The sequence below is a fragment of the Catharus ustulatus genome, chromosome 7 (assembly GCF_009819885.2).
Source record: "Catharus ustulatus isolate bCatUst1 chromosome 7, bCatUst1.pri.v2, whole genome shotgun sequence".
Taxonomy (NCBI): Eukaryota; Metazoa; Chordata; class Aves; order Passeriformes; family Turdidae; genus Catharus; species Catharus ustulatus.
Window position 1 is genome coordinate 17,316,401 of NC_046227.1, and position 26,133 is coordinate 17,342,533.

At 36.1% G+C, this 26,133-nt stretch overlaps 1 protein-coding gene across 2 annotated transcripts in view; it reads left to right on the top strand.

Annotated features, from left to right (window-relative positions):
- The window catches only part of OLA1 (Obg like ATPase 1), a 103,957-nt gene that overhangs the window by 72,666 nt on the left and 5,158 nt on the right, over positions 1-26,133 (top strand). For both annotated transcript variants that reach the window (XM_033064428.2, XM_033064427.1), the window contains 2 exons: positions 23,736-23,876; positions 24,566-24,662. In XM_033064428.2, the coding sequence (XP_032920319.1) occupies positions 23,736-23,876; positions 24,566-24,662 (238 nt within the window). The remainder of the gene's footprint in view (positions 1-23,735; positions 23,877-24,565; positions 24,663-26,133) is intronic.

Below are 26,133 nucleotides of genomic sequence, written 5' to 3' on the forward strand. Positions count from 1 at the left end.
TCCGTCAGTCCTCTCTTTCAAAGGCTATCCAATTGTGCTCATTTATTTCAGTGTTTGTTGCATGGTTTGTTTGTAGCTGTGGTCCCTCATAGAGCAATGCTGTCACTGTCTTAGCTGGCTAAGCAATGCTTTTTTCATATTTGTGATAAGTTAAAGCATAGTTTTAGCAATGTATAGTTTAATATATGTTTACTATATTGGTTTTACTAACAACTAAATGAGCTTGGGTATTTTCAGTAGCTTGATACCCTTTTTAATAGTCTTTAAGGGAGATTTTTAGCTTCAGAGTGTCTCAGCTTGCTTTTTATGTCCTAAGTTTTTAGATTCAGACTAGCTTATATTTGGGAGAATAGGCTTTTCTCTTTCATAATACTCCAAGACAGTGATGTCCTAAACACTGAAATGGAAAAAGTGAAGGAGAAACTGTGCTTTACTCACTTGTCTTTGTTACAGAATGAAAGAAAGCAGGAAGGTAAGCAGCTTAAGAAACCAGCTTTCATATTGTGGACCAGATTCTGTAATTTACAGTGTGTTTTAGTCCAGGATTGTTCATCCTGAGCATCATGAACACTACTTCATCAACAGGTCCTCAGAAATGTTTGGAGGAGAGTGGGGTACTAACCACAGTATCATTGCTGACTATTGTAGGATTATCTCAGATGCAGATTTCAAATCCTGCTTTAATTGGTAAATAGTTCAGTAGTGAATTTCACTCTTACTCATTTTAGTGTAAAGCGGTTGGACTGTGCATGTAATCCTGTAGGTACTCATGTCAAAATCTCGTTCACATTTGAACATCCTGATGAGAAACATCATTAGTAAGTAGAAGAGTAAGGAGAAGTAAAACAGATTTAGTTTCTTTTGGGTTGTTGAGTGTTAGGAGCACAGTCACCTTCACTGCACTGACCTGGCTATAATAGTGATGAACGAATGAGAATAAAGTAAGGTGAAATAGTTTCTGCAATTAAATTTCCTGGGGATTGGATTATTCTTTGGTTGCAAATGAGTGTCTGAATTTTCTTGAAGACTGAGGTTTTATCTGCTTCATTTTTCTGTTTATTGTTGACTTACAAAAATATTTTGTGATGCAAATTGCAAAGGTCCAGTTACACTTCTCTCCTTGTAGTTAAAATGCTATCTCCCAGTATGCTCTAGCTTATCAAGTTGCCTTTTTCTGCATGTGAGGGGAATTTTGGCAGAAAAAGAAGTGTAAAGGCTGATCTATCTGTGGTTTCTCTTATGAACTCATTAATGTCCCATTACTGAGCAGGTCTTACCCTAGAAAGTAGGATTTGCGGTTTTTTAATAGAGTTTTTACCGTGTTTTGCTTTACAAATAAACTAACAGAGATTTTTGCAAGAGATTGTTATTCTTGTTAAAAGTCATTTATCCTGAAGTTACTGAACATTAAGTCACTTATTTCTTCTTTGTATTAATTTATTAAACCTGTGCCTTTCAGAATGAATGAGCATTGTTAGCTTGTCTTTATCTGCTAGACAACATAGAAGTTGTGCATAGCCCTTAAACCAAATAAATTTCTCTTTCAAATTGAGGGGAAAATAGATACTCTGAGGTTGTGTCCCGTTCTTTTGGGTCACTGTTCCTGTATCTGACACGGCTTTTAAAAACCAGCAGTTGTTTTTGTGAGGTCTATTGAGAATCAGAAGGAGAGGAAGCTGTTGAATGATTTTGGAGGTGAGTGGCTTTGGTCTCACCTGGTGTGATGGGAGTAGCTCCTCCTGTGTGTGAGGATCTGATACCTCCTTGTTGGTGACTGGTAGATTTTGAGAGGAAAACTCATGTTAGGCACATCAATCGTTGTAGTAACTGGCAGATGAGCTTCGATTTTAGACATTTTTTAAAGCAAAAAGCACTTTGGTAATATTGTCTTTTGTTAAGAAATAGCAAGACAATACACTCATATTGCTTTGGTGTTTTGGATTGGGAACTGCAATCAGTATTGCTCTAATACCACCTCTTGAACAATGTTCCAGTAGATAATTATCTTTCTTTTCATTCTGTGTTACTCAGTATTGCAGTGTTTGATTTGCAGACAAGTATACCTGTATGTCCATCTAAAATTCTGCTAATTATTTAATTAATTTCTTGAAACATTTCGTACTATCACTTCCTACGGCACTGTGTTAATATCTGAAGTTTTCATAGTTGAAGCAAATTTTATTTCACCTACCATTATTTCCCTCATGCATCGTATTTGAGATACCTATAGGGTCTGGAAAAAGTACTCATCTTGAAATTGTTCTTTGTGAATGGTCTGCAGCATCTCCTTCTCTGGGGGAATACGTTCTATAAAATTGTTCTGTTTTCTATAAGTAGGGACTACATGGAAACATCAGGCAATCAAACATTTATTATAAATGGAAAAATAATATTTGAGGAGGATGATTCTTTTATACAATTGGAAATGTAGGTTCCTGTGGCTTTGACACCCTTTTAAGTTTCCTTTTTCCAAGTGACTTCTTTGTTTCACAGTTGACAGACACATTTTTCATTGATAATTATTTTGAAAATCTGATGCATTTTTTAAAAAAATAGTTTTTTCTTTTGATTTTATGGCTATTTACAGCTCATTCTTTTGTATTAAGTGTATGGAAATATGTTTTCATTTAACTGCTTGTTTTTCCCAAGAAATGTTTCTTACCTTCTAAAGTTTTGGCATAGTATTTTATTTTCACAGCTAGAGTTTTTTCTAATGGCTAATATGGATGGCTAATGTTCAGATGTTGGTATTCATTAGTCTTACAGTGGATGGAACCATGTATTCTTGTTGGGAAACCAGGAATGGATGTGTGTTCATGTTTAAATTGGAGAGGGAAGTTTGTACATTATATATGTTTAACTGAAGAACTGTCAGATGAGGCATTGGGTATGAGTATCTTATTATCCTTTATTACCAATGCTTGAGCTTAATTATGGTTAATTTGGAGAGAAGTTAAATAGAATATAAATCCAAATAATGTTTGGGACTTACTGTGCTCTGGTGTTAGTTTCTAAAGTCTGAAGACATGTTTAGAAGATAAATACTTAAAAGGGATTGAAGTGTATGTGCTAGTTTTGTACTTCATTGGGTTTAATCAGATTTGTTTTATATTGAGTCTTCCTCTTGTTCTCATGCATTGGCACAGTAGTACATTCCTGAAGCAAAAATGTATTTAAATCCAAATGGCTTTTATTAAAGAAAAAAAAGAAAATAAAATCTTACACCTAATACGTTGAAAACTTGCACAATGTTGCCGATCTAAAACATGTGATGGTATTTCCAGCTTATGTTTTATTTCAGAGGCTCATTAAATGCATACCTGTTTTTTATTTAATAAAATCTTTATGTCCCAGGATATTCAGATTAATGAAGTGTGCATGCATGCGCATGTGTGTTCAGTTTCCCATAGGATTTTCAAAAATTATTATTAGTAGTATTACTTTAAAATAACTTTATGGAGGGTAAATGTTTGTCTTTGGCTCCCTCTATCTGCCTGTCTCTTGTCTTTGTGAACTAACATTTTGTCATAACTTTATCCATCATATAGATTAGAATCAGCAGATAAGGTATCTATAAGTATTATATATAGGCATTTGGTTAAATAAATAAATAAATCGAAGTATGGTAAAGAGACATGGAGGACTAGTAAGAAATTTAATTTTCAAGCTTAAAAGCAAGGTTAATGTCTTTGTTCTCAGACAGTATGTTGTTGAAGTACGTTTCCACTCCATTCAGAGATTAATTTTTGTACTAGGCTTTTCATAAAGACACAGCTATATGATCAAAGTACAGTAAATAGAAACATGGGTTTAGCTGCCTGTCTTGCAGTAGTGTGTGGTGTCTGATAGCCTTTTGTTTCTGGTCTCTAGTTATGTTAGTACCCTATTGACATACAAGGTAACTAGATTGTTCTATTACTGATTTCTGACAAACAAATTGTTTGATATGCTAAAGCTATTTCTGACAGAAGATAGAAAGTTTTGACAAACATGCATGGCACAGCAAGTGTCCAATTCTAAAGAGCAAAATAAATGCAAACCACCATTATGGGGAACACAAACAGCCTGAAAGCAAGTTATCAGTAAGCAAATAATTGTTGAACTGTTATGAATGGAATAGGATGTTGAAATAGGGCATGATTGGCTGATGTTACATATGTCCTTGATTACCTTCCTTGTGCTTTTATCCTAATAAGTGACATTCTTTGTATTCCCTTGGATGGCTAGACAGTCTGACACTGAAGAAGAATAAATATTGCATGTGGTACACATTAAGCTGTCATCTAGGACAGCATTTATAAAAAGTAACTAGAAAAATTCATAAGAAATTCTGCAGTGCTACAGTTTCCTGGCTCCAGTCATAATTGTCAAAGTTCTTGACACATTCAGGTCTTCTGAAATGATTTGGGTTTACAGCTACTTGGTGTATGAATAATTATTAAGGATTCATTTTTTTCTGATAATTCAGACTGTTAATGTTCTCCAAATGATGCATTTTCATTGAAGACCATGGAGTGATTAAAAATACCCGACAGTGTTGTGTATATAGCTTGTTCCCTTGCAGCAGTCACAACTAAAAGATGTATATATATGAAATAAAACTAAATGATAAAATTAAGGAGCTCGTTTTCAAATGCTGTCTTTTAATCTTGATAGAAAATCCATTATGAGCTCATGTATTGTTACAATTATTGTAATTTGGAAATGGCCCTTTTTTCTGTAAAATATCAGCCTTTGGTTTTTCTTCACTGACTTGAAATTAAGACTCCAAAGCTACATAGCAGGATATCATCATCTCTGCAAGGGCAATGGAGAAAACCCCTTTTGAACTATCTAAGCTGATGAGTTAGTGTTTGAATGGTAATTAGTTTACTCTTTAATTTCAAGAAGAGGGAAGTGTAGGAATTACATTCTTCATACTCTTAAACCCCTGAATTCCTTGTGATGGCTTGTACATTGACCAAGAAATATTTAATGGCTCATTTGTATTGCCATGTATTTATCTGTTGCCTAACATAATACCATGATACTCCCTGCAGTTTGGCACAAAGATTCATGATAAATATTTTAAAGGCTTCTCACAGTTCTGTCACTGGCCGTGTCATTGGAACTGTACAATGAACTTGTGGTATAACCTGGTTTTGCTTCATATGAAAATGCAACCTTCTTTAATTATTGTTTAGTTCATGTGACTGGGTTTTTTAAATTATTATTACTGTTTTTTTACTGAGTTAAACATATCCCATAAGGAAGAAGGGGAAAAAAAGCCTGTTACCACCTCATCAAGTTACGTGAGGATTAACATAATTTTATAGGTGACATTGTGCTTATTCTCATTCCTCTTCCAAGCAGCCTATAACTTACAAAATCTCATTGTAAGCAGCTTGGAATGGGAAAATAGACCCATTGACTCTTTCATAAAATTTGCATTTAATGTTAAATGAAATTCTAAAAGAGCTCTTAGAAAAGGATTGGAAAAAAAATCTGTATTCATGTGAAGGCATAAAGCTGAAACACCTGTTTAGGTTGAAAAAAGTTTTCTCCAAGTATAACACTGCTCAAATGTTACAGGTAACTGTTAACTCTGTGGACCACTACAGAGCACAAAATATTTGCCCAACTGGTAAATTGAACTGTAAGCCCCACTGTGGGAAATTGCTTTGCTGTGCTCCAAACAGCAGTTATCTTAGTAATTGTACCTGAATTCTTTTGTGGCTAATAGACAGTTGATGTCCTTCTTACCATGTCAGAATTAGTTTATTGCAATATTTTAATTGTAAAAATTTCAAGTAACATGTGCTTATGTAGTTTGAGATAGGCTGAGTAGATTTTTAATTGGTGCTCTGAGAGCACTGGCGTTTGAGTTGAGAATGTGCATAACCCCGCATTTCACATTCTAAACCGGCACTCGCAACAAGGAGCTTATCAGAGCAAATTGTCTAGTCCATCCCCTTCCTCACTCAAAACCTAATGACCCTTTATCATCATGGTTTAGATTGCTGGACACAGATGTGAGAAAATACAAGTAATCTACAGGTAACTACAGTAGCTGCACTGATGTTCTCAGAGAACTGACTGCTGGGAAGATAAAAAGCTTCCCACAGAGCCTGTGACTTTCCAGCAGCAAAGCACATCATGAGCTCATACATGAAGTTTTATTTGCTGAAGATTCACAATAAGATGCATTAGGACATTCAGCAGGGTCCCTTCTTAGATGAGCACAAGAATTCAGTGGGGTTTTAGTTGATGCACTAGTGCATGACTCCACACTAAAACTAGAAAGTGCAACAATACCAATAACATTTCTTTTTGAGAACACCACAAACTATAGCTCTAATGTATTGATGTTAACATACTTTGTTCCTTGATAGTAAGTCATCTAATGTCATTGGACTTTTTGTCTGGTTATGGAAAGTATTCAGGTGTGAAGCAAATATTTGTTAGGAAAAAAAGCTGTTGGCTGTTGAAATACGGTTTGCAGTACATGCAAGATATGAAGAAGTAAGGTAGAGGTAAAGTCTTGTATGAAAAGACTTGTATATAATTAATTACTGTATTTTTTACTCAACATTTTTTTGTTGTAATCATGAAGTACGTTTGACAATCTCAGACGTGCCAAGGAATGGGAAGGAAAGAAAATATTCTTCAGATAAATTTCACATGCCCTAAGGTTAATAAGGTATGATCTTGTTTACTGTTCTTAAAAAATTTTTTAATTTTTTTTTGTAATTCAAGAAGCAGTGTTTAGTGATTGAGTAAGGTTGAAATGTATCTATTAAACCATATGGGAATGATCAATGTGAATCAGTCTGTCTGCATTTTCTTTCTTTTCTAAAGTAACTTAAGTATAAGCAAGTTACTTACATAGAAAAAAATGGATACGACTGCTGAAATGCATTTTTCCCCACCTTCTTTTTTAATAAACTCTAAATTTAGAGTTTATGAGGAAAGAGAGAACATGGCATGGGAGGTACAGGTCATCCTGAAATGATGTTTCATCGAGGGTGGTATTAATTATTAGCAGGCAGTAAGCATTACAGTGGTCATCTTTGTAGAAAATGGTAATCCCTTAAAAAACCTAAAATGCAAGCCTTAGAAAACCTGTGAACAGACTTCTCCCTCCCAGAAAGAAACAAAATATAAATCCCACAAACAACATATCCCTTCCTCTGGTAGTATGAATAAGATAAACTTATGTCTGCTTTTTGAGTGAAGTCCTTCTACCCTGTTCAGTCGTCATCCTCAAGGCTTCTGTGGTCTTAGGGAGTTGCTCCGTGTACAGTTGCTGCTGTCAGTGCCAAACCTGTGAGCACGAGGGCTGGCTCTAAGGCTGTGCCTCTCGAGCTGAGCCCATGACCAGAACAGCAGCCTCCTTAATTTTCTGTCCTGTTGTTGGTCCTCCATGCACGTGAACTCCAAGGCACTCTGAAAACTATATAATCTACTCCTCATTCTGTTCTGCTTCTTTATGCCCATTTTCCAGCTTATGCCGACCTAAATGGTAATAAGCAGAACTTCTTATTGCAGAGCTTAACAGACATGCTCTAAGAAATTATTTTCTGTTATTACACATATCTTTTGGCTCACAGTAAAGAGATGCAGAAATGTTTTCTCTTGTTCACTAGCACATAGGGCCTATAGGAAAAGAAATATATATTGCCTTGTTCTGTTTTGTCTTTTGATTCAGGAAGATAAAAGAAGTAAAAGGCTATACATTCTGAAAGAATGATTCCTCCTTTTTAAAAATTTAAATGAATGATGATGAAATCCGTGTATAAATCACAGCAAACATTTGATATATCCTTTTATGATACATGCTGTGTTTCATATTCAGTAGTGGCTTTAATTCTCAGCAGACATACAGAAAAGCAGAAAAAACGTTGGCTGTTACAAAGTTTTGTTTGAGCTTTTTAAACTGAGTGATTAGCAGAAATAATGACCCTGTCAGCCTTAATCACATTAAAATGTGGTTAACATCATTTAATTTTTTCCACTTAATATGCGAAAATTTCCAGTAGATTTGCAGTGAAGGCCATTGAAATTCCATTAGAACAAGAATAAAAATTTCAGGCATCATTTATTCAGAGAGGGAATAAAGGTCTCATCTGAAAACTGCTGAATCTTCCTATTAGAGAAACTATGAATCATTGCATTGAGCAGTACCTTTAGCTTCTATAGTACTGAATCTGGGTTGCTTCTGAATGAGTGGATGCATTTTCACCACAGTGCTTTTCTGAAAATTGCAACATATAAGTTTTTTTTCAAATTCAGTAAGAGCCTTCTGTGTAAAGGCTTATTATGTAGTCTGTTTTAACTGCTGTAGAGCTGAGGAAATGCTTCTGATTTAGGCATCTCATCACTGAAGTTCCATACTTTGCGTTATTTTTATGAAAACATAAAAAAAGATGTCCTCTTTCAGATTGATTCATAATGTATAGTTGGACTTTCTTTGTGGTGAAAAGCAAAATTGAGGACATGCACAGCTTCAACTAGAAAATTGTCATATGAAGTCTTTTGCACTCTTGGCATTTCTTGTTGCGGACTCCACAGGTTTGTACCAGAACAGATAAAACAACTATTAATGTACTAGAGAAACTATCAACCTTTTGTTTCAAGGAAAGATACAGTATTGGTTAGTGTTACCATGTTTCAGATTGTTATATTTGGATTCCCATTTTTTTGTCTTTTTTCTGTGTAAAGCAGGATTTCATCTGGTCAGTAGAAGCACTAACTGTACAACTATATGCTCGGTGCTTTTCTAGACTTCATTGAAGGACTTGTATCTAATACTTCTTTAGAACAGATATTACTGTATATATCTGGTGTATATCTTTATTGTCTCTGGTACTTAAACTGTACAGTGGATTGTTTGCTTTGTTTATTAAATTGGTATTTTATACCTGAGCCTTGTTTATTTCAGCCTATTACATAACTACTTTGTCCTCTCTTTAGGGAGTGGGAAAAACCATCAATATGCATTGGATTTCAAAATGTCAGTATTGGTACAATTTATTTTTAAACAAAATTCTAAGAAAGCACAGTGGTAGATTGTTAATGTAATGCTAAATACTGTGAGATAGGAATTTTTCTTTGAAAAAGCTGTTACTAAATTTAAGAATTGAGCAGACCTAACAGAAATTTGCAAGTATCTCAGATATACCTCTATGTTGAAGCATGAAGGAAGCTGAGCAGGAAGTGTGTCTGTGACCAGGAGCAGAAGTGGTAACCCTGCAAGTGAGATAGAAGGAAGTGGGAGAGTGGGAGTGGCCAAAGTAGGAGGGAGGTGTGAATTCAATTAAGTGTCAGTTCTGTGGGTCCCATTTGGAGGCATCTTGCTAAAGATCTTTTGGACCAGAATGTGAAGAACTGTTGGTTGGGAAAGTTGCCATATTTTAAGGAAAAGGATCAGAAGAGACCATACTTGCTAGATTTTTCTCCTTGGAAACCATGGCATACAATTCAGAGGTAACATGTCTTTGTTTCTGTGCTCTTAGCAAGTACCTGTGACACCTGGCAGCAGAACAGCTTCTAGTCTGTTGGGGGGCAAATGCTCACTGTAGTTCCATCAGCTCAAAGACAGGTTTGTGTAATAGGTGATAATGAGTGCATTCAGATTAGAATTCAGCATGTTTATTGGTTGCTTTTTTACAAATTGAAAATTATGTGCTGCTGTATTAAGTGTATTAATGCTGTAATGGGACACATTTCAAAGTCAGAAAATGTCACAATGAAGATTGTGAGTGCAATTCAGAATCACTGTCCTGCCCCAAAGGGTTGTCTGCTTAGAGGTGTACCTTTCTTTATGGCCACCCTTGCTCCATGAAAAGGACAAACTTGCTCTTGAGGATGTAGTAGGATTGGGTAGATAAGAGACTTCTGATGATGGAATTCCCTTTGTCTGGAGCAAAACTTGATGCTAATGTGGGGCTGTAGAAGGAAGGCTTTATGTTAACATGCCTGGTGATTTGGTGATGAGGGACTGGATTTTACTTTTGTCTCTTTTAGATCTATGTGATATTAAGTAGGAAAATTTAATTTAAAATTTTTGCACACTTTAAAATTACAATGATCTTATTTTTCTTTATTTGACCAGTTAGTCTAATGAAGTCTAGTGCTATTATTAGTGCTAGTTTAAAAATTGTACCTTGTCTAAATTTTGAGATGACTTGCCGCCAAACTATGATACAAGCACTGCAGCCACCTCTTCTGCTTTACCTGTGCTATCCTTGTGAGTGGCACTGGTAACTATGTATGGTGTAATGGGCTACTTCTGAGTTTATGTACATTTTATATTGGAAGAGCAGAACTCATGAGGTCTGGTTGTCCAGGAGTTTTGCTTCTTGTTTCCTTACACCAGCGATCCTAAATTTATACTCCTTTAAAAAGCAGTGACATCAGGCACTGAGCACAGGTAGCATCGGTCTGGCAGTCCTACGGCTGCTGGTCAAATGGCCAGCACTAGCCAAGCTGAGTATGTGGAGGTTGAGTTCTTCCTGCTTTCTTCCAGTGAAGGCATTGGTTCTTACAAAAGGTGTAGGAACTTCATTTGTTTGAAATTGAGACTCTTTGTCTTCTTGTGCATTTCTGCATGGCATTTAAGTACTTCTGAATTCACAAAGTGTAGTACTTCCTTGTAACTATATGGTAATCCCTAAATTACTGTAATCCCTCCTCTGCATTCAGTACAGAACCAGTTATTGTTGGTAGCTACACAGTATAATGACTTCCATAAATTAATTAAGGTGGTGATTTGTTGTGGGGTTTTTTTGTTTTGTTGTTTGCTTTTTTTTTTTTTTTTTTTTTAACAGTAGCTGATTGTTCTGCACTTAGTATTGGGAGGCAGTTCACAGAACCTTGCTGCTGTCTTGGGTTGAAAATGTTCTGCTAATTTCCAGCCTATGTTTTTCCATGGCTGGCTTATTTCATTGGTGGTTCAGGCAGCTTTGTCCTGTAGACTAAATAGTATGTTATCTAATTGGTGTTTACCTCCTGTGCTTACTTAAAGCAGGCATTATGAATTTTCTCTCTCTGTCATTTACATGAGGTTCCCATCTCTCTGATAATCTTAGACCTGTTCTGAATTTAGCTGACCCCAGCTGCACACAGGGCTCCATATGCTTTCAGGAATACCTTGTATACTGATGTAATGCATCCTGGTAAGCACAGGGAAGCATTTCCAGTAGGATCTGTAGATGATATTTGCCTTTTCCCTGTTGCATTTTCCTGGTGGTTTAGAATTCCTTGGAAGAACACTAACCTAGTGATCTCCCTTCTATGTCACTTTCAGTTGATGATGATGATGATGACTTTCCTTGAGGAAGATGTCTCTTGCTCCTGTATTGAACATAAAAATTTGCATGCAACTAATGTTTATGTCAAGGTCATGAAAGTATTTAACACGATCAGTCCTAAGTTTGATCCTAGTGAAGTTTGATTTAGTACCCTAAAAGATTAATTTGTTTTCCTGTTATCATGTCCAGTGCATTACTCAGTCCTCAGTCTCTACAAGTCCACTTTCCCTCTTCTCCAACTGAATGAGTAGTTGTACACAAAGAACACTATCAAATACTTTATAGATGTATTTCTCCTGCACGGAAAATCATATGTCATATCAATGAGAGAATAAATTCCTCACGACATGCTTTATTTTTTCCTTTAAACCAAATTACTTGTGTTTACCCAAGGTTATTTTCTGTCATCATTTCTTCTTTGATGGTGTCATTACTCAACCAAACTAAGACTAAAATGTGTATGTTGATTAAGTGACTCTTTGGTGGAGAAATGCATAGACTATCATGTCCCAGAATAACTGCCCAACATGATTTTTTAGTATTTTTCCTTTGGCTAGGTCTGCTTTTAACCATCTGTTACATACTAGGGCTCGGCCCTTGTTGAACAGGTCTTTTCCAAACTTAAATTCTATGCTGCTTCTAAAACACAAAAAACCATGTGAGCATTAAAATAGGAGCAGTGCTTTTCATTGAAAATGTCATTGAAATGTTCATGGTTACTGAAATGTTTCTCCTACTGTATTTGCTAGAAGAGTGTAGGTGATTGCTTGAAGCAAATAAACAGCATTTCTAATGATAAAGTGTCTGGATGGAAGTTGGATAATTCACAATGTCTGTAGTGCTTGGATGTATTTAGTCATCACTTGCATAATTGGATGAAGTGTTTTCAACTTCTATTTTGGATAGCAAGAATGAATACACAGAAAGTAGAAATCATTCTAAATAGGTTGGTAGAGGTCTAGATTTTTTTTTTTTACTTGGGAGATGATTAATGTTTTACGTTTTTAATGACTGCACATTTATGTCATGGTTTTTCTTTTCAGTGTAACTGCAGATCAGATCACATTCCTTATAGTATATCCCATGCATGTTTGAACTACTTTGAAAAAGTGAAATGATGTGATGTTTAGCTACAGAGAAGCGTCAAAAACAATGCATTTATATGATATGAAAGATTTGCAAGCGCAAGCTAGCAATTGATAGTAATATTATAATTAGCTCTTTATAACAGCCTGTTTTTTATTCATGAACATTTTCATTTATGTTGACAACTATCATGTTTGCCACTACACATGGAGCCTTTTCTATACTCAGAAGAGACTGAACATGAGTTAGTATGTTTTTGGACTTCTGTTCTGACTTTCTATTGAAAAATGGTTTCTGGGCCAAGTCACAAAAATAAAAGTAGCTTGCTTTTTAGGTTTGGTTTTTTGATCTTACTGTTGGTGCTAGTGTTCGTAAGGGTAAAGCATACCACAGAGCACTGTAACTTTCAAGGTGGAGTTCTTTTCAGTCAAATTGGTTTTTTATTGTTGAAATTGCTGAGGGTGTTGAATGTTTTCTAATCCCGTAACTGATACAAAACTGAAGGTAAACGAACAGTTTTATAATAAATCAAATTTTAGTTTTGTACTTGCGAAATAACCGTTTCAATTTTATAATAAATCAAATTTTAGTTTTGTACTTGCAAAATAACCGTTTCCTGCACATCCATCCCCAGAATAAGATTATTTCCTTCTGACAGAAATTTACCTTGTCATTCCATTTTCAGCCTTAAAAATCTCTGTGTTTAGCGGATCCTTTAGTCTGTCAGATAAATGAAGTGTGACACTGATCCAGATACTTATTCTGGCTTCTGAAAAAAATCAAAGTTACTGGTCCCCTAGGACAAGTATGTTTTAGTAGATGATTCAGACATGGCTAATTTCTTTTTCATTTCACCATAGTTTAGACAGGTAAACAGACTGTGTCTGTGGAATTGAACATTTTTGTGACAGCTTTTCAAATTAGTGAAGTACATTTCATACAAGGCATCTCTGCACGCTGTGAAAATCCTGAACTCGTTTAGTGTTTTACTCGGACATGGACAGGTTCATATGACAGTACAGTATATGCTATTGTATTTATTAGACATTACTTTAGGGAAGTTTGTCAGCAGGAGGCACGACCAAGGCAGATCACATAATTTTATGTGAGTGTCTTAGGCATATAAGGTGAGGGTTAGTTTCTAAAGCAGCTATGAAAAGAGGAGAGGGGAGATGCTTTAAGAAGAAAATGAGGAAAGCAACCCTAATTTAACAACTCTGAATTACCCTCAGCAGAGCCTCCTACTTCATTAACTATATAGGGAGCAGAGCAAGATTAGGTATCTAAATCAGGGGTCTGAAATAAAGCCTTGTATTCTCTGAGTTGCTCTAGGCTGGGTATTAACCATTCAACTAAACACTTCTGTTGTTATACTGAGAGTTTAGGGGATGTTCTTTCTCTGGATAAATGCCAAAGTTAATTTCTCTTTTATTGAGTAGTATTCCAGCCTAATAGCAAGTTTGATCTTTCTTTCATGAAAAAAACCACAACTTAGCCCAGTGTTGCCAGCTTCTGCGATTCTTTTTACTTATCTCATTAAAATTGATTCTTAAAACACAGAATTGTAGTATTGTGTGATCTCAAAATGTAAGTAGTTATTAATGGCCCAAGGGTACAGGAGGAATAAGCAGGGTTTATTATTTTAAATCAAATATTCTTCCTGTAGTAATATTTAACTCCCGAAATTTTAATACTTAGGGTGATTTTTAGCAACTGATAGAGGAAGAGAACATTCATGTGAGTTCTTTGGTCTGGAGAGGGTCTGCAATTAAGATAACCAGGCTAATTCTGGAGAGGTGAGGAAGGCATTGCCCTCCCTTTTGTGAGGAGAGGATATTTCAGTAAGAGAACTAGGGGGGAATATGCTGACCCAGTTTATTTATGTTTCATTAAACTGTTGTGTGACTTCAATGAAAGCCAAAACTAACAATTTCATAGTCTGCATTTGTGTTACCCATTGCAGGATTTTAAATTAACAGTAGAGAAATACATTGCCAGTTAGTCTTTATAGTGTCTTAGTATAAGTATTATTAGTATATCTTTATTTCCTTACATGGGATTTTTATGTAGATCTTATATTTTTCTGGGAGTATAGCTTTGTATTTGCTTGCAGGCATATAGTACATAAAAGAATTAAATAATAAAATAAATTTAAAAATAATAATAAAATAATTATTAAATTTTAAATTATGTTGTGTATTTAATGTAAAATTTCTCTTGTTAAGGCATCACATCTTTGGGGTTTTTTTGTCAATACTCTATTTATGAATGGCTCATAACTTTTTATTAGTTTATGTATTTGACACTTTACTGTTATAGCATTGATCTGAATTGTCTTAGTTTGTACAGGACTCTCAAGAACAGTTTTCCATGTGACATAAAGGAGTCCTGTCAAGAGAGAAAACTTAAAATTATCATGCCATAGCATAAGCCTGACTATGGAGCAGGAACTCTTTCTGCTAATCTGTAGTAGTATCTCAACCGTCATCAATTCGCACAGAAGTCTTGTGACTGAGATTTGCTCCTTCTGTGCATTTTATAAATTATAGGAGAAAATATGACAAGATGTGACTTTAAAAGCATCCTTCTGGTCCAAAGTATATGTGCTTAAGTAGGGCTTGTTGTGCCCATAACTAGGAAATGTAATATGCACAGTTTGTTGCAGTCTCTGTTTTTATGTGGGCTCATCATAGTTCAGTCTTGATTGTTCTTGATTCTTGCAAGAGCCATGTCTTTTTTTGTCTTTTTAGTTAAGACAGAAATAGTGTTCACAACTGGCAGACCAAGGAGAGCTAGAGACTGTAAGCCTTTCACATGCCAGCAGGGGATACAGTGCTTTCTCATGCTAAGGTGCTGCACTTTCCTTATTATTTCGGTCATAATTGATTTTGGTTGTGATACCAATTTATATTTGGTTTCAGTCGCCTTAGTGGGGACCATAATTTGGGTAGAGATATTGCTACAGTCTTGAAAATTAGATCAGAAATGAATGTTTTGAAAATTTTAAGGTCTTTATTCTTCATGAATATTGTTTCTTATGAATGTTTAAAATAGGGTTACCTTGACCGACTTTTTGTTAGATTATGTAACCTGTATAATGTACTGAAAATTCTTTTCTTACTGGGAGCTCTCTCTGTATATATATATATCAACAGAAAACATCATCCTGGATTATTTTACTTCTTGTCATTCTACCATCTTGATATTTTTTAATTCAAAGTGGATGTAGGCCATGAATTCTATTTTTCTGTTATACCTGCTTTATTTCTCCTAGATATAGAAATACTTTGTCCATTACTACTCTCTGTACTTGATTTACAGATTCATGTTCTCTGGTATTATTTCTTTCACAGCTCCCACATTTTGCAAACCAAGAAAGTTTCATGTCATTTAAGCCAAGTCTTTGTATGAAATACTTTAAAAAAGTGGTTGATCATACATGTGAATTTGTAAGTGAGGTGTTTTGACCTTATGTGTTTTTAGCATACCATTAAATAGCCAATATCTCTGGGTACCTCTCTAGACCAGGTAAGCTGAGAACCCTCTGCTACTGACATATTATGTTAGTTTGTTAACAGAGCTATATCTTGAGGGTATAAAGTGCTTTGATAGGGATTTTCAGAATATTGCCTTGATTTTTTAAAATTCTCTTGTAAACCAGTGTTTTCTGCCTGGAAGAATCCATTTATAAGTGATCTCATATGGCATAACTTTTACTCAGAAATCCTGCCATTTATAAGCATTCTTCAGTAACAAATAACAAAATTCCTGATTGAACTTGGCTCCGTGGTATTGGTGTTTTTTGGGCTGTAGGCCAACTTTAAGATCCTGTCCTCAGTAGTCTTCCTGTTCCTGCAGCACCCTTCAGTTATATTGTGTGAAAGTGAACTGAGCCATCTTAAAAGGTGACAGCTGGAGACGGGGGGCTATGAAAGAACTAAATTCTTCCTCTGAAAGCTGCTTTTTTACTGGATTATTGTTTTTGGTGAACAGCTTGAGTTTGCCTACAGGGAGTGCTCATAGGTGCCCCACTCCATGTGCTGCAGCTGGTAGCAGAAAAGCAAATGTAACATCTGGATGGGTAAAGGAATGGGATGAGAAGCTCATGTCCAGGTTCTGAAAATGTTTCTTTAAAATCTGGGATGCAACTTGAATAAAATAGTAGGTGCAATACTAGTCACCCCATCTAACAAATTATTTTGTAGAATTATGGGGGATTTAAGATAATGGCCATGGTAGAGATCAAGGCTTTTGAAGAACTTGCTTTGACACACAAGGCAGAGAACCTGGGATTACTTACATTTCAAAGGGGAATGTTAAGGAGTTATAAACTCATCTATAATAAATGTCAAATGACAGTGTTGGTCAGGAACCTCTAGGATTTTTTTTTTTATACAGTGTAAGTGGAAACTACAATTGAAATTACAAGTTTAAAAATGTGAAATCTGAATCTGGTAGAATGAGATACTTTATGTACCCATTCTATCATAAGGTTCCTGTGATCATGAGATGTGTGGCAAGTCCCTAAAAAGTAAAGAATTTTAAGGGCTGTTCCACTTCCTGTTTCGAGGCTCAAGTCAATCTGCGTTAGGAGATGGGAGTGGTATCTAACATGTCGGGTGGGTTCTCCACGTTGGCCTCCTGTAAGGTTCAGGTGAATGCAGTGACTGAATACTGGAGGTGATAGGGACTCTGGACTATAGGAAGGTGTTGAGGAGCTTAAAGCATTCAGGATGTGCAGGATAAATGCAGTGCTGAGCTCCTCGAGCTCTTGTCCTGAGGGCCTGAGAGGAGGCTCTTGGTCAGAGAGCAGCCCAGTGTGTGGAGGCAATGCTTTTGTTCTGAACTGTTACTAGAAAGCATTTGCAGGTGAGGGCTGGGAAAGAGCTTTTTGAAATTAAAGGATTGCTGTGTTTCATCTGGCCAGCTGGGAAGAGGGAATAAAAAAATAAACTTACAAGCATTGCTGATGATTTAAGACGTGGTTCCTGAGGTCTGTAACAGGTACACCTGTACCTTCTGTAGATTTGTCATCTTTATAAAAAACTTAGCATGATGAGGAAGACGGTACCTTTTTACTCCTCAATGTTTTCCTGTTTTGTCATCCTTTCTCCTTATGTAATGCAAGAAGGGAATTCTCAGAGAAAGGCACGTAGCAATAAAGAGAGCACAGTGCTCCGATACAGTGGAGTGACAACCACCTGTGCTTTCCTCTTCTTCGCTTCTGCCACAGACCATTTCTGTGATACAGTCATTATATACATTTGTTCTGTTATTTTTACCATCCCATCCTTTGTTAATTGTAGAAATTTGAAATGAAGGCTTACTGAAGCTGTGACTGTTTCTGATCTCTATAAAACACATATAAATATTATCCTCATCTGTGCACAGCACTGAGAACAGTGGGACCTGATCTCTGATGTGTGTGCGGACTACCAGAGCAGAAGGGGAGGACATCACCTAGGCACTGTGTCATGTAGTACTGATGCTTAGCTAGATTAGGTCTTCCTCTCCCATCTTACTAAATCAACTAAAAGTAATTGTCCTCACGATTTTGGTATGTGGCAAAAAAAAACGAATTCTTGCCTAGCTCATCATTTTAGATAATTTAGATAATGGATGAGGTTTCAAAGGATGAAAGAAATCCATAAAGAGGAGAGAAGAAAAAAGAAGATATTTTTAAATTAATGATTTTTATTTTAATTACAAGAACAATGTTGGAACAATTCAACTTTTTAATCCCCTAAAAGTAACCCAGTTGTCTTCACAAATTCATATTGACAGTTCATTACTTGCCTAGATTGTCAGACGAGTCTAATATTTTGTTTGTGGTAAATTTAATGGTCTTGCAAATAGCCAAAATAAAACCAAACTGTATATTGGGATTGTTATTAATCCTTTAAAGGTTTCAGTGCCTTACAACATTCTCATAATGTTGTCTCATACTGGCTAGATGGAAACTATTGGAAGTTGATTGTGCAAGACTGTTGGAAAATAGTACACAGAGCATGGTTATCAGTGGTGCACTTTCCAAACAATGAATACCACATTATGAGATGGGCAGAAGCAGCTACTGGTTGAATACTGTTATGTATTTCCATTAGAGCTGGGTGGTGAGCACTCTTGTTAAGTCTCTGGATGACGCCCAATTTAGAAGATGGCCATATATGTGTAGAAGAAGATTAGAATTTAGGAGCATCTCAAGAAGTCATCAGGAAAAAATAGCCGTGGTGCAACTGCTGAGAAGGATTTTATACAGGAATAATTAACTATGCAAACACAGTATTAAGAATAGCTACTCAAACAGGGTCACACAATGAGTTAAAACTTGAGCATGAGATAATGTTGCAGTGCTGTCACAAAAAAAGCAAATGTTGGACTGGGTTTAATAAACAGGAAAATCTCCAGAAAAATGAGTTAATCCTCTAGCTATTTTTAATGTTTATAAGCTATTATTATTGAGAGCTCTGAGGAGTGCATCAGGTACTGTGTGCTTTCAGAAACTTTTAGACCAATTGAAGAGTCCAGACAAGAAGGTTCAAAGTTAGAAGTCATATCTGGCTTCCAAGGAAAGCTCAAAATAAAAACCGCGCTAAACAGATTGTGTTTAGAAGCTTTTAAAAATCAGTATTGCTCAGAACTGCCAACAGGAAGAGCCTGTTGGAATTTCTAAGTCCTCTTGTTCTCATTCTTTTCTGTGGATCTTTTTTTCAGTCTTTTATAAATTTTGATCATTTAGTTTGATCTTACCTGCATTTGTTTTTTTTTTTTTTCCCCTCTTGTGCTGCCTGGTATTTTCTTTTTCCTTGCAGTGCTCTTTTGTTTCTGCCATTTTCCACTCATAGTTCAGGTGTAGAACAGAAAAACAATTGTTTCTCTTCCATTAGTTAAATGGTTTTTTGGTCTTGCTTGTACAAAAGCATACTTTCACAAATCACCTTTCTTCTCAGGGGTCAGTTTTTCAGATCATCTTGTCTTGCAGGTGTCCACTGAGCTTAAGCTTTCTCTGCAGCTTCTCTCTTCCATCACTACTTCAGATTTCCATCTGAACTCTGTCTCTCTTCCCAGCTGGATCTCTCATGTGAAACTCTCTCAAATATTGATTTGTAGGTAATGTACATTCTGCAACTTTTATACCTTTTTATTTTGGTTCGCTGCAGGTTTTGGTTTTTTCTGCCCCAGTAAGCCTCAGTTTTTTCAAGTGAAGGCACCCCCATCTGTAGAACACCAGTTTCTGGTGCTCTTTTTTTATTGGCCTTCTCAGTGAGTGCCCTCATTTTTCAACCTTTCTCCAAGGTCTTCTACATCCTGTTTTAGGATCTGGAGTTAACTCTGGTAGTTGTCCTGATCATCTACACTTTAAGTCACTGGCACCTGTGGTTTGCTAAATACACTGATAATGCTGGTGATATTCCTTATGTCCTTATCAAACAACAGTCAGTGTTAGGTGGAAATGAGCATCTGAATTCCGCTTCAGTGTTTTCCCTGATCAGAATTTTATGCGCTGTCTTCACTTGCAAGTTGGTGAGGCCTGGTTTTGCACTTGCCTTGGTTTTGTTCTTGTGTCAGGCTTCTACACAGTCATAATACGCTTTTCTACTTGCCATCACAGAATGAACGGATATCTTGCTGTCTCTTGAGTCTGTATTTTTTTTTTCCCAGAAAAGATATTTTTTCTGTTTTCTGGCATCAATCAGGCTTCTAATTGAGGAACCCTCCATAGCTGCTGTTGGCACACTCCTCTCCACAGGAAAGGGAGGAACCAAGCTACCCTTGTTGGGAAAGTCTGTTGGGTGTCACTGAAATCCTGCCGTGTTACACTGTTTTCACTTAGTTTTTGATTTACTTTGTTAAGAAGGGTTTTCATCTCAAGCAGTTCCTTGTTTCTTAAAGTAGTTTCAGCTGTTAGTCATGGTCATTGGTGTTGCTGGTTCTACCTTTTGGTTTTTTATTTTTCATTTTGTTACATTTTTGTGTGTGGTGGGGGTTTTTAAGTGTCAAAAGTCTTTTAAGCGTAAAATCCAGAACTCTTCATTATTCATTTTCAAGTATAGCATGAAATAACAGAGAAATACTCCAGTATTTGCTTATCTTAACAAAGGCCCAAAATGAATGTACTATTGCTGTGCTTTTACAGACATACAAAATTTTGTTTGGAAAACTTATGTGTTCAAAAAAACCCAGACTTTGACATTAATTTTTACCGTTTGTTAAGACTATTTTGTTCTGTTTGGCACACTTGGTTATCCCTAACAGGAAGGCATACATGCACTATTATTTTATTGATTATTATGTACTTAAGCATTCTGCTTTGGGAACAATGTAGATTTGAAATATATCAATATCAATTAAACTTGAATGTTTACTTTTGTTTATTTTCTTTATTTTGATCACATTTAGGGGTATTCTGGGCACTTTTTAGAAATTCCTGTGACATTGAAAGTCACAGAAGTAAAAGACTCGGGCAGAGAACCTGACTGTCTGTACAGAGTGGGATGCAGTACCTTATTCTTTTAGTGAGGCTGTAGCAGGTCTGATGTCAGTCACTTCAGAGACCTTTAGACCTCAGTGCTCATTTATTGGTAAAATGTACCAGCTCTGCTCCTGCATTATGAAGATCGTCTGTCAACACTTTGAGATATTCTCCTTTGTTATTAAGCTTGTGATGCTCTACACTGTCAGGTTTTTTGCCAATTATAGTTAAGGTACAATGGTGTATTCACTGGATCAAAGTCTCACACTGGCGGTAGAGGAATGATTTGTAAGTCTTTATTCATCTGAATCGTACAATAGAATACCTGAGGAATGCAAATAATCCCTCTAAGGACTCAATAGAAAAGCTGTTAAAATGACAGTCTAAGACTATTATTATTCTGAATTGGTGTTTTAGCCAAAGTAATTATTTCTTATCTTGTTGTTCCACAATAGTTCTTAGTTTATTAGTTATGATGACCATATTTACCAAACAGAATTTGAATCCAATTTTTGACATTACTTTCATGCTCATTTCACTTTTTCAAGTTTACATGTTTCGTTCCATCTTTCTTCACTTGGCACATTATTTAATTAGTCTAGAGATCAGTGTTAGATAATTCCGTAAAAAAACCTCTATAACGGATGTACGCACATATATTGAAATACACTTATGAATTGTAGATTCATTTTCTGATATATTTTCTGTAAAATGTTGGCATTTATAAACTCTGAAATTCAATACCCATTTTGTTAGCCAAAATAAATGAGTTAACTACAGATGTTAGTTTTAGAAATGCTGTTAAATGTCATGTCACATTGACAAACACACCTTAATTGTGATTTTTAGTTCAGATGTTTCTGAAGGCAATAGTGTTTCAGTATCAGTCCTGGATACCAGACTGTGTTTTCACTGGATAACTGGAGGCAAGGAAAGATTAGTATAATGAGGATTGAAAAACATTGACGGGGTATTTACATAAGTAAATGATAGAAGACCAGCCTTACATAACAAACGTGTGAAAACTGTTGAGTGAACTTCTATATTCTTTGTCCCATCTAAAACCCTACTCAGTCGGCCATGCACTTAATCTCATAATAGCTCTGATCCCCTGCTATTTTCTTTGACAAATGTGTGTTGATGAACTTGTGGTTCAGTTCATTTTTTTCTGAAGTGACATTTGCATTGATTATTTAAAGGTTTGCAGGCCACAGTTTCAAAGCACTTTAGTATAATAGCAGCTAAAACCTTAGTCTAAATCTTGCAGATTAGTAGGACTAAGAAAAAGAACTCGGCAAGCATAAAGCCCTGGCTTGTATGGTGGGTGCTTCAGGTCTGAAACATCGCTGGCACCCAAAGTGCTGTGTTTTGTAATTTGATTATTCGTGTACAGGAAGTATTCCCATGGCTCCTGTGTTTGCTTGCTGAGCATAGAGCTGTCATTCTTACTGTTCATAGGTGTTTAGAAATAGTGCCCTATTATCAGTAGTGAACTCCTCCCAGGTAATTTATAAACGTCTCCATTAAACTTAAAATAAATACTTGCATCCATGAATATGATGCTTGTGTTTAAAGATGTTTTTAAACACCATCTACTGCTCTAAAGTTTTCACAGAATCACAGAATATTCTGAATTGGAAGGGACCTACAAGGATCATTGAGTCCAGCTCCTGATCCTGCACAGAATATCCCTAAGAGTCACACCATGTGTTTGAGACTATTGCCCATTGGGTGAAGAAACTTTTTTGAACACCTGACCTAAAACTCCCCTGACAACTTCAGGCCAGTCCCTTGGGTCCTGTACTTGGTCACCAAGGAGAAGAGATCAGTTCTGCCCCTTATTCCCCTCACAGGAAGCTATATCTGCTGTGAGGTCTCTCCTCAGCCTCCTCCAGAACGAGCAGACCCAGTGCCTTGAGCTGCTCCTCATACAGCTGCCCTCAGGGCCCTTCACCATCACTGTTGGCTTCCTTTGGATGCTCTCTTTATAACCTTATATTGTGGCACTCAAAACTGCCCCCAGCACTCAAGGTGAGGCTGCCCCAGAGCAGAGTGGGACAGTCCCCTCCCTTACCTGGCTGGTGATGCTGTGCCTGCTGTACCCCAGGACAGGGTTCACCCTCCTGGCTGCCAGGAGGCTGCCAGTTCTTTAGTAGGGTAATTAACATTCCAAAACTAACACCCTAAGATTTTAGCTCTAAATTTGTTGTTTCATTCAACTAAAAATAGGAAATAGGAATGAATGAATGAATGAATGAATAGGAAAATTTTTTCTTTATTTAAAAATAATAATAGTATTGTAACAAGAAGCTTAGTCCTGGGACAACAGTAGAAAGGTGGGGAAAGCCAGTAGACATGTGGTTCTGTATTGATCAGCTATGGCATACTCCAAGATCAATACACAGAAAAAGCAGGTGCAGCTTGCTATATAGGAGTGTAGTGTTCTTTTCTGTCTACTAATTTCAGTAGTCTTCACTACTGAGAATTTATTTTTTAAAATTAAAATAAAAAGGAAAAACTGAAGGCCCTCAGTTCTACCACATTTGATAAATTGTTGGAAGTACATTTTTCTCTCAGAAAGTTTTATTCACTTTTTAGATTGCAAGTATTTAACCTCTACCAAACACCTAGTTATTGTCCCAAATTATGCCTATTTCTGATAGATTAAATGCCAAACGGAAACCAAGAAACAGTGAAATGTTAATGGAGTACACCTGAAGCAATTGCTGCCTGTTAATGCCTTGACCTTGGAAAGCAATACACAAAAAGATGGCATCATAAATCCGTGCAATTCTTATGAATATGTATGTGCTACTTGATAATAATGAATGTGGTACAGCCATGCATGCACTACAAGATAATGTTGTGCCCTTTGTTGTCTACAGGTTGATAAAAATTAAAGAGTGGGTGGACAAGCACGACCCGGGTGCTTTGGTCATTCCTTTTAGTGGGGCCTTGGAACTCAAGTTGCAAGATATGAGTGCTGAGGAGAAACAGAAGTATCTGGAAGAGAACATGACACAAAGGTTAATTAGCATTCATTTTCCCTACACTTTATTATCAACTATTTCCTTGCAGTAATTTAATTGCTTGCGCTGATAGAATAATAAATGACAGAGTAATTACCATTATAAAGAGAGAATCTTCTCCTTTCTTTACCATGAGACAGAGTGAAAAGATTTATTTTAAATTAAGTTTTTAACTGTCATCTGTCATCTCTGTACAGTGTTTTAATTATAACATAGGTATTAGTTATGTATATTTTTGAGAGGGAACGATCACCAAAACTGTTTCGTCATCCATGGAGAATAAGGACAGTGGAGAAAATTTTGCCATAATTTTCTGAAGAACTATAATAAATTGTTTCAATATTGAATTTCAGTCAAACAGATACGCTTTCATGACCTGGAGTCCTGAAAATTGCATGAGACAAGAGTGCTGCCTGATAGGGTGATTTATATTTATTCCATGTTTCTGTAGCCTGCCAAATAAACAAATCAAAATACTATCTTTATGATTTTGCAGTAAAGAAGTAGTTCTTGTAAAGAGAGTTCAAAGTAAAAGGCTACTGCAATTATCACTCTGTTCGAAAGTAGACTTGATATCTTCAAAATATGTGATGTCTTTCCATGTAAAATGATTACTTGGCGTATTTAGCTGTTTTATGTGTATATGCTGAATGAATTGGATTCCTTCCCCCTTTTTTTTTTTTCAGTGCTTTAGCAAAGATCATTAAGGCTGGATATGCAGCACTCCAACTAGAATACTTTTTCACTGCAGGCCCAGATGAAGTGCGTGCATGGACCATCAGGGTAAGATTCATACTTATTCATCAGCTATATCCAGTTCCACACTATTGAATTCAGATTGATATCACTGACTTTGAAGTTTGTCATGGTGGCGGTTAGCTAGTCATTACAGATGAGGTTTTTGTCCAGGATAACTTTAATTATTTGTGAGCTGCTGAACAGTGAAAGTGGAGCTGCATTGATTGAGGCAGGTAACAATTGATTCTGCCTATTACATAGTCTGAATTTCTTCATCCTGTAGAATCTGTCTACCCTCCTCCTGTGGTCAGAGATAAGACGTACCAGTATTGTGCTTGCTTAATCTGTGTGACTGGGTTTGTCTGCAGTGAAATTGATGTTGCTTTTCATTTTGTATTCACTAAGTTTGTTTGGGTTGCGGATGGTTCATTCCTCCTGTGCTTTGCTGGGATTACATTTTCAGCAATAAAAGCAATATAACGTCATTATATTCCTCGTGGATACACACTTGGGCTCCAAATCCTAAAAATCAGTGTGCAGTAATTCAGGTCTTTTACTGACTTTAGTATTTAGACCTAGTTTATTTTCGTAGTTTTATATGTTATCTGGGAACTTATGTAATGCCTAAAACTGCATTGTGTATTTCAAATATTGATGTAGAATGGCTATAGCCATGGACATGAACTAATTTATTCCCGTAGGGCAGTAAGAGCTGAGCTGTAGTGTTTTGTAGTGTGGAACATAAATATGTTGTAATATAAAGATCAATATTGAAAAAATATTTTGGAATGTGTAGTTGTAAACTCTTACCTTAAAAATTACAACAATGCCAACTTTGGAGCTGCATTTCCGTCTTTGAGTTCCTATTTACTGCATCAGTGTATTTAGGGCTGTGCAATGACTTTCAGTGCTGTATTTAATTTCATTCACTGGAATTAATTTGTTTTCATTAATCAACATAATTTCCTGTAAATTTATATTTTTAATAGTACTGCTGCAGATGTTTGTGTATGTGTTTTAGCACATTAAACTTATTTTCTTATAAGCATACGTGGGGTTTTTGTAGCTTTTTCTTCTCATCCCTGTTTATGTGATAACTGCTTGCTAAAATCCCTGAAATAGTGACCAAAATAATATAAAAGCAGGATTTTTGTTGTTCTGATTCTTGCCATAGTTTTAAAAAGCACATTGTGAAATTCCACTGTTTTCAGTAGGAGAAGTGCTTGCTCTTTATTAGAGAATTTGAAAGCTGGTTTATCTTAAGACTGATTGTGAGTATCTTTGATTTAATGTGCAAAGATATTTAGTCAGGTAAGCATCAGTGAGTAGCCATATTAACCCAATACATCTTTTACTGTAAAAACTGTGCTTTACAGTGTCAGACTCCTTAGCACTTTAACATGCTTTATTAAGCAGCCTTTAGGTCACCATTATTGCTCGAATTTCTCTCCATGGTTGTGTGTGCACAGAATGTATGTCCTTGTAATTTAAAGCATGCAGCTATAATGCATTCTTC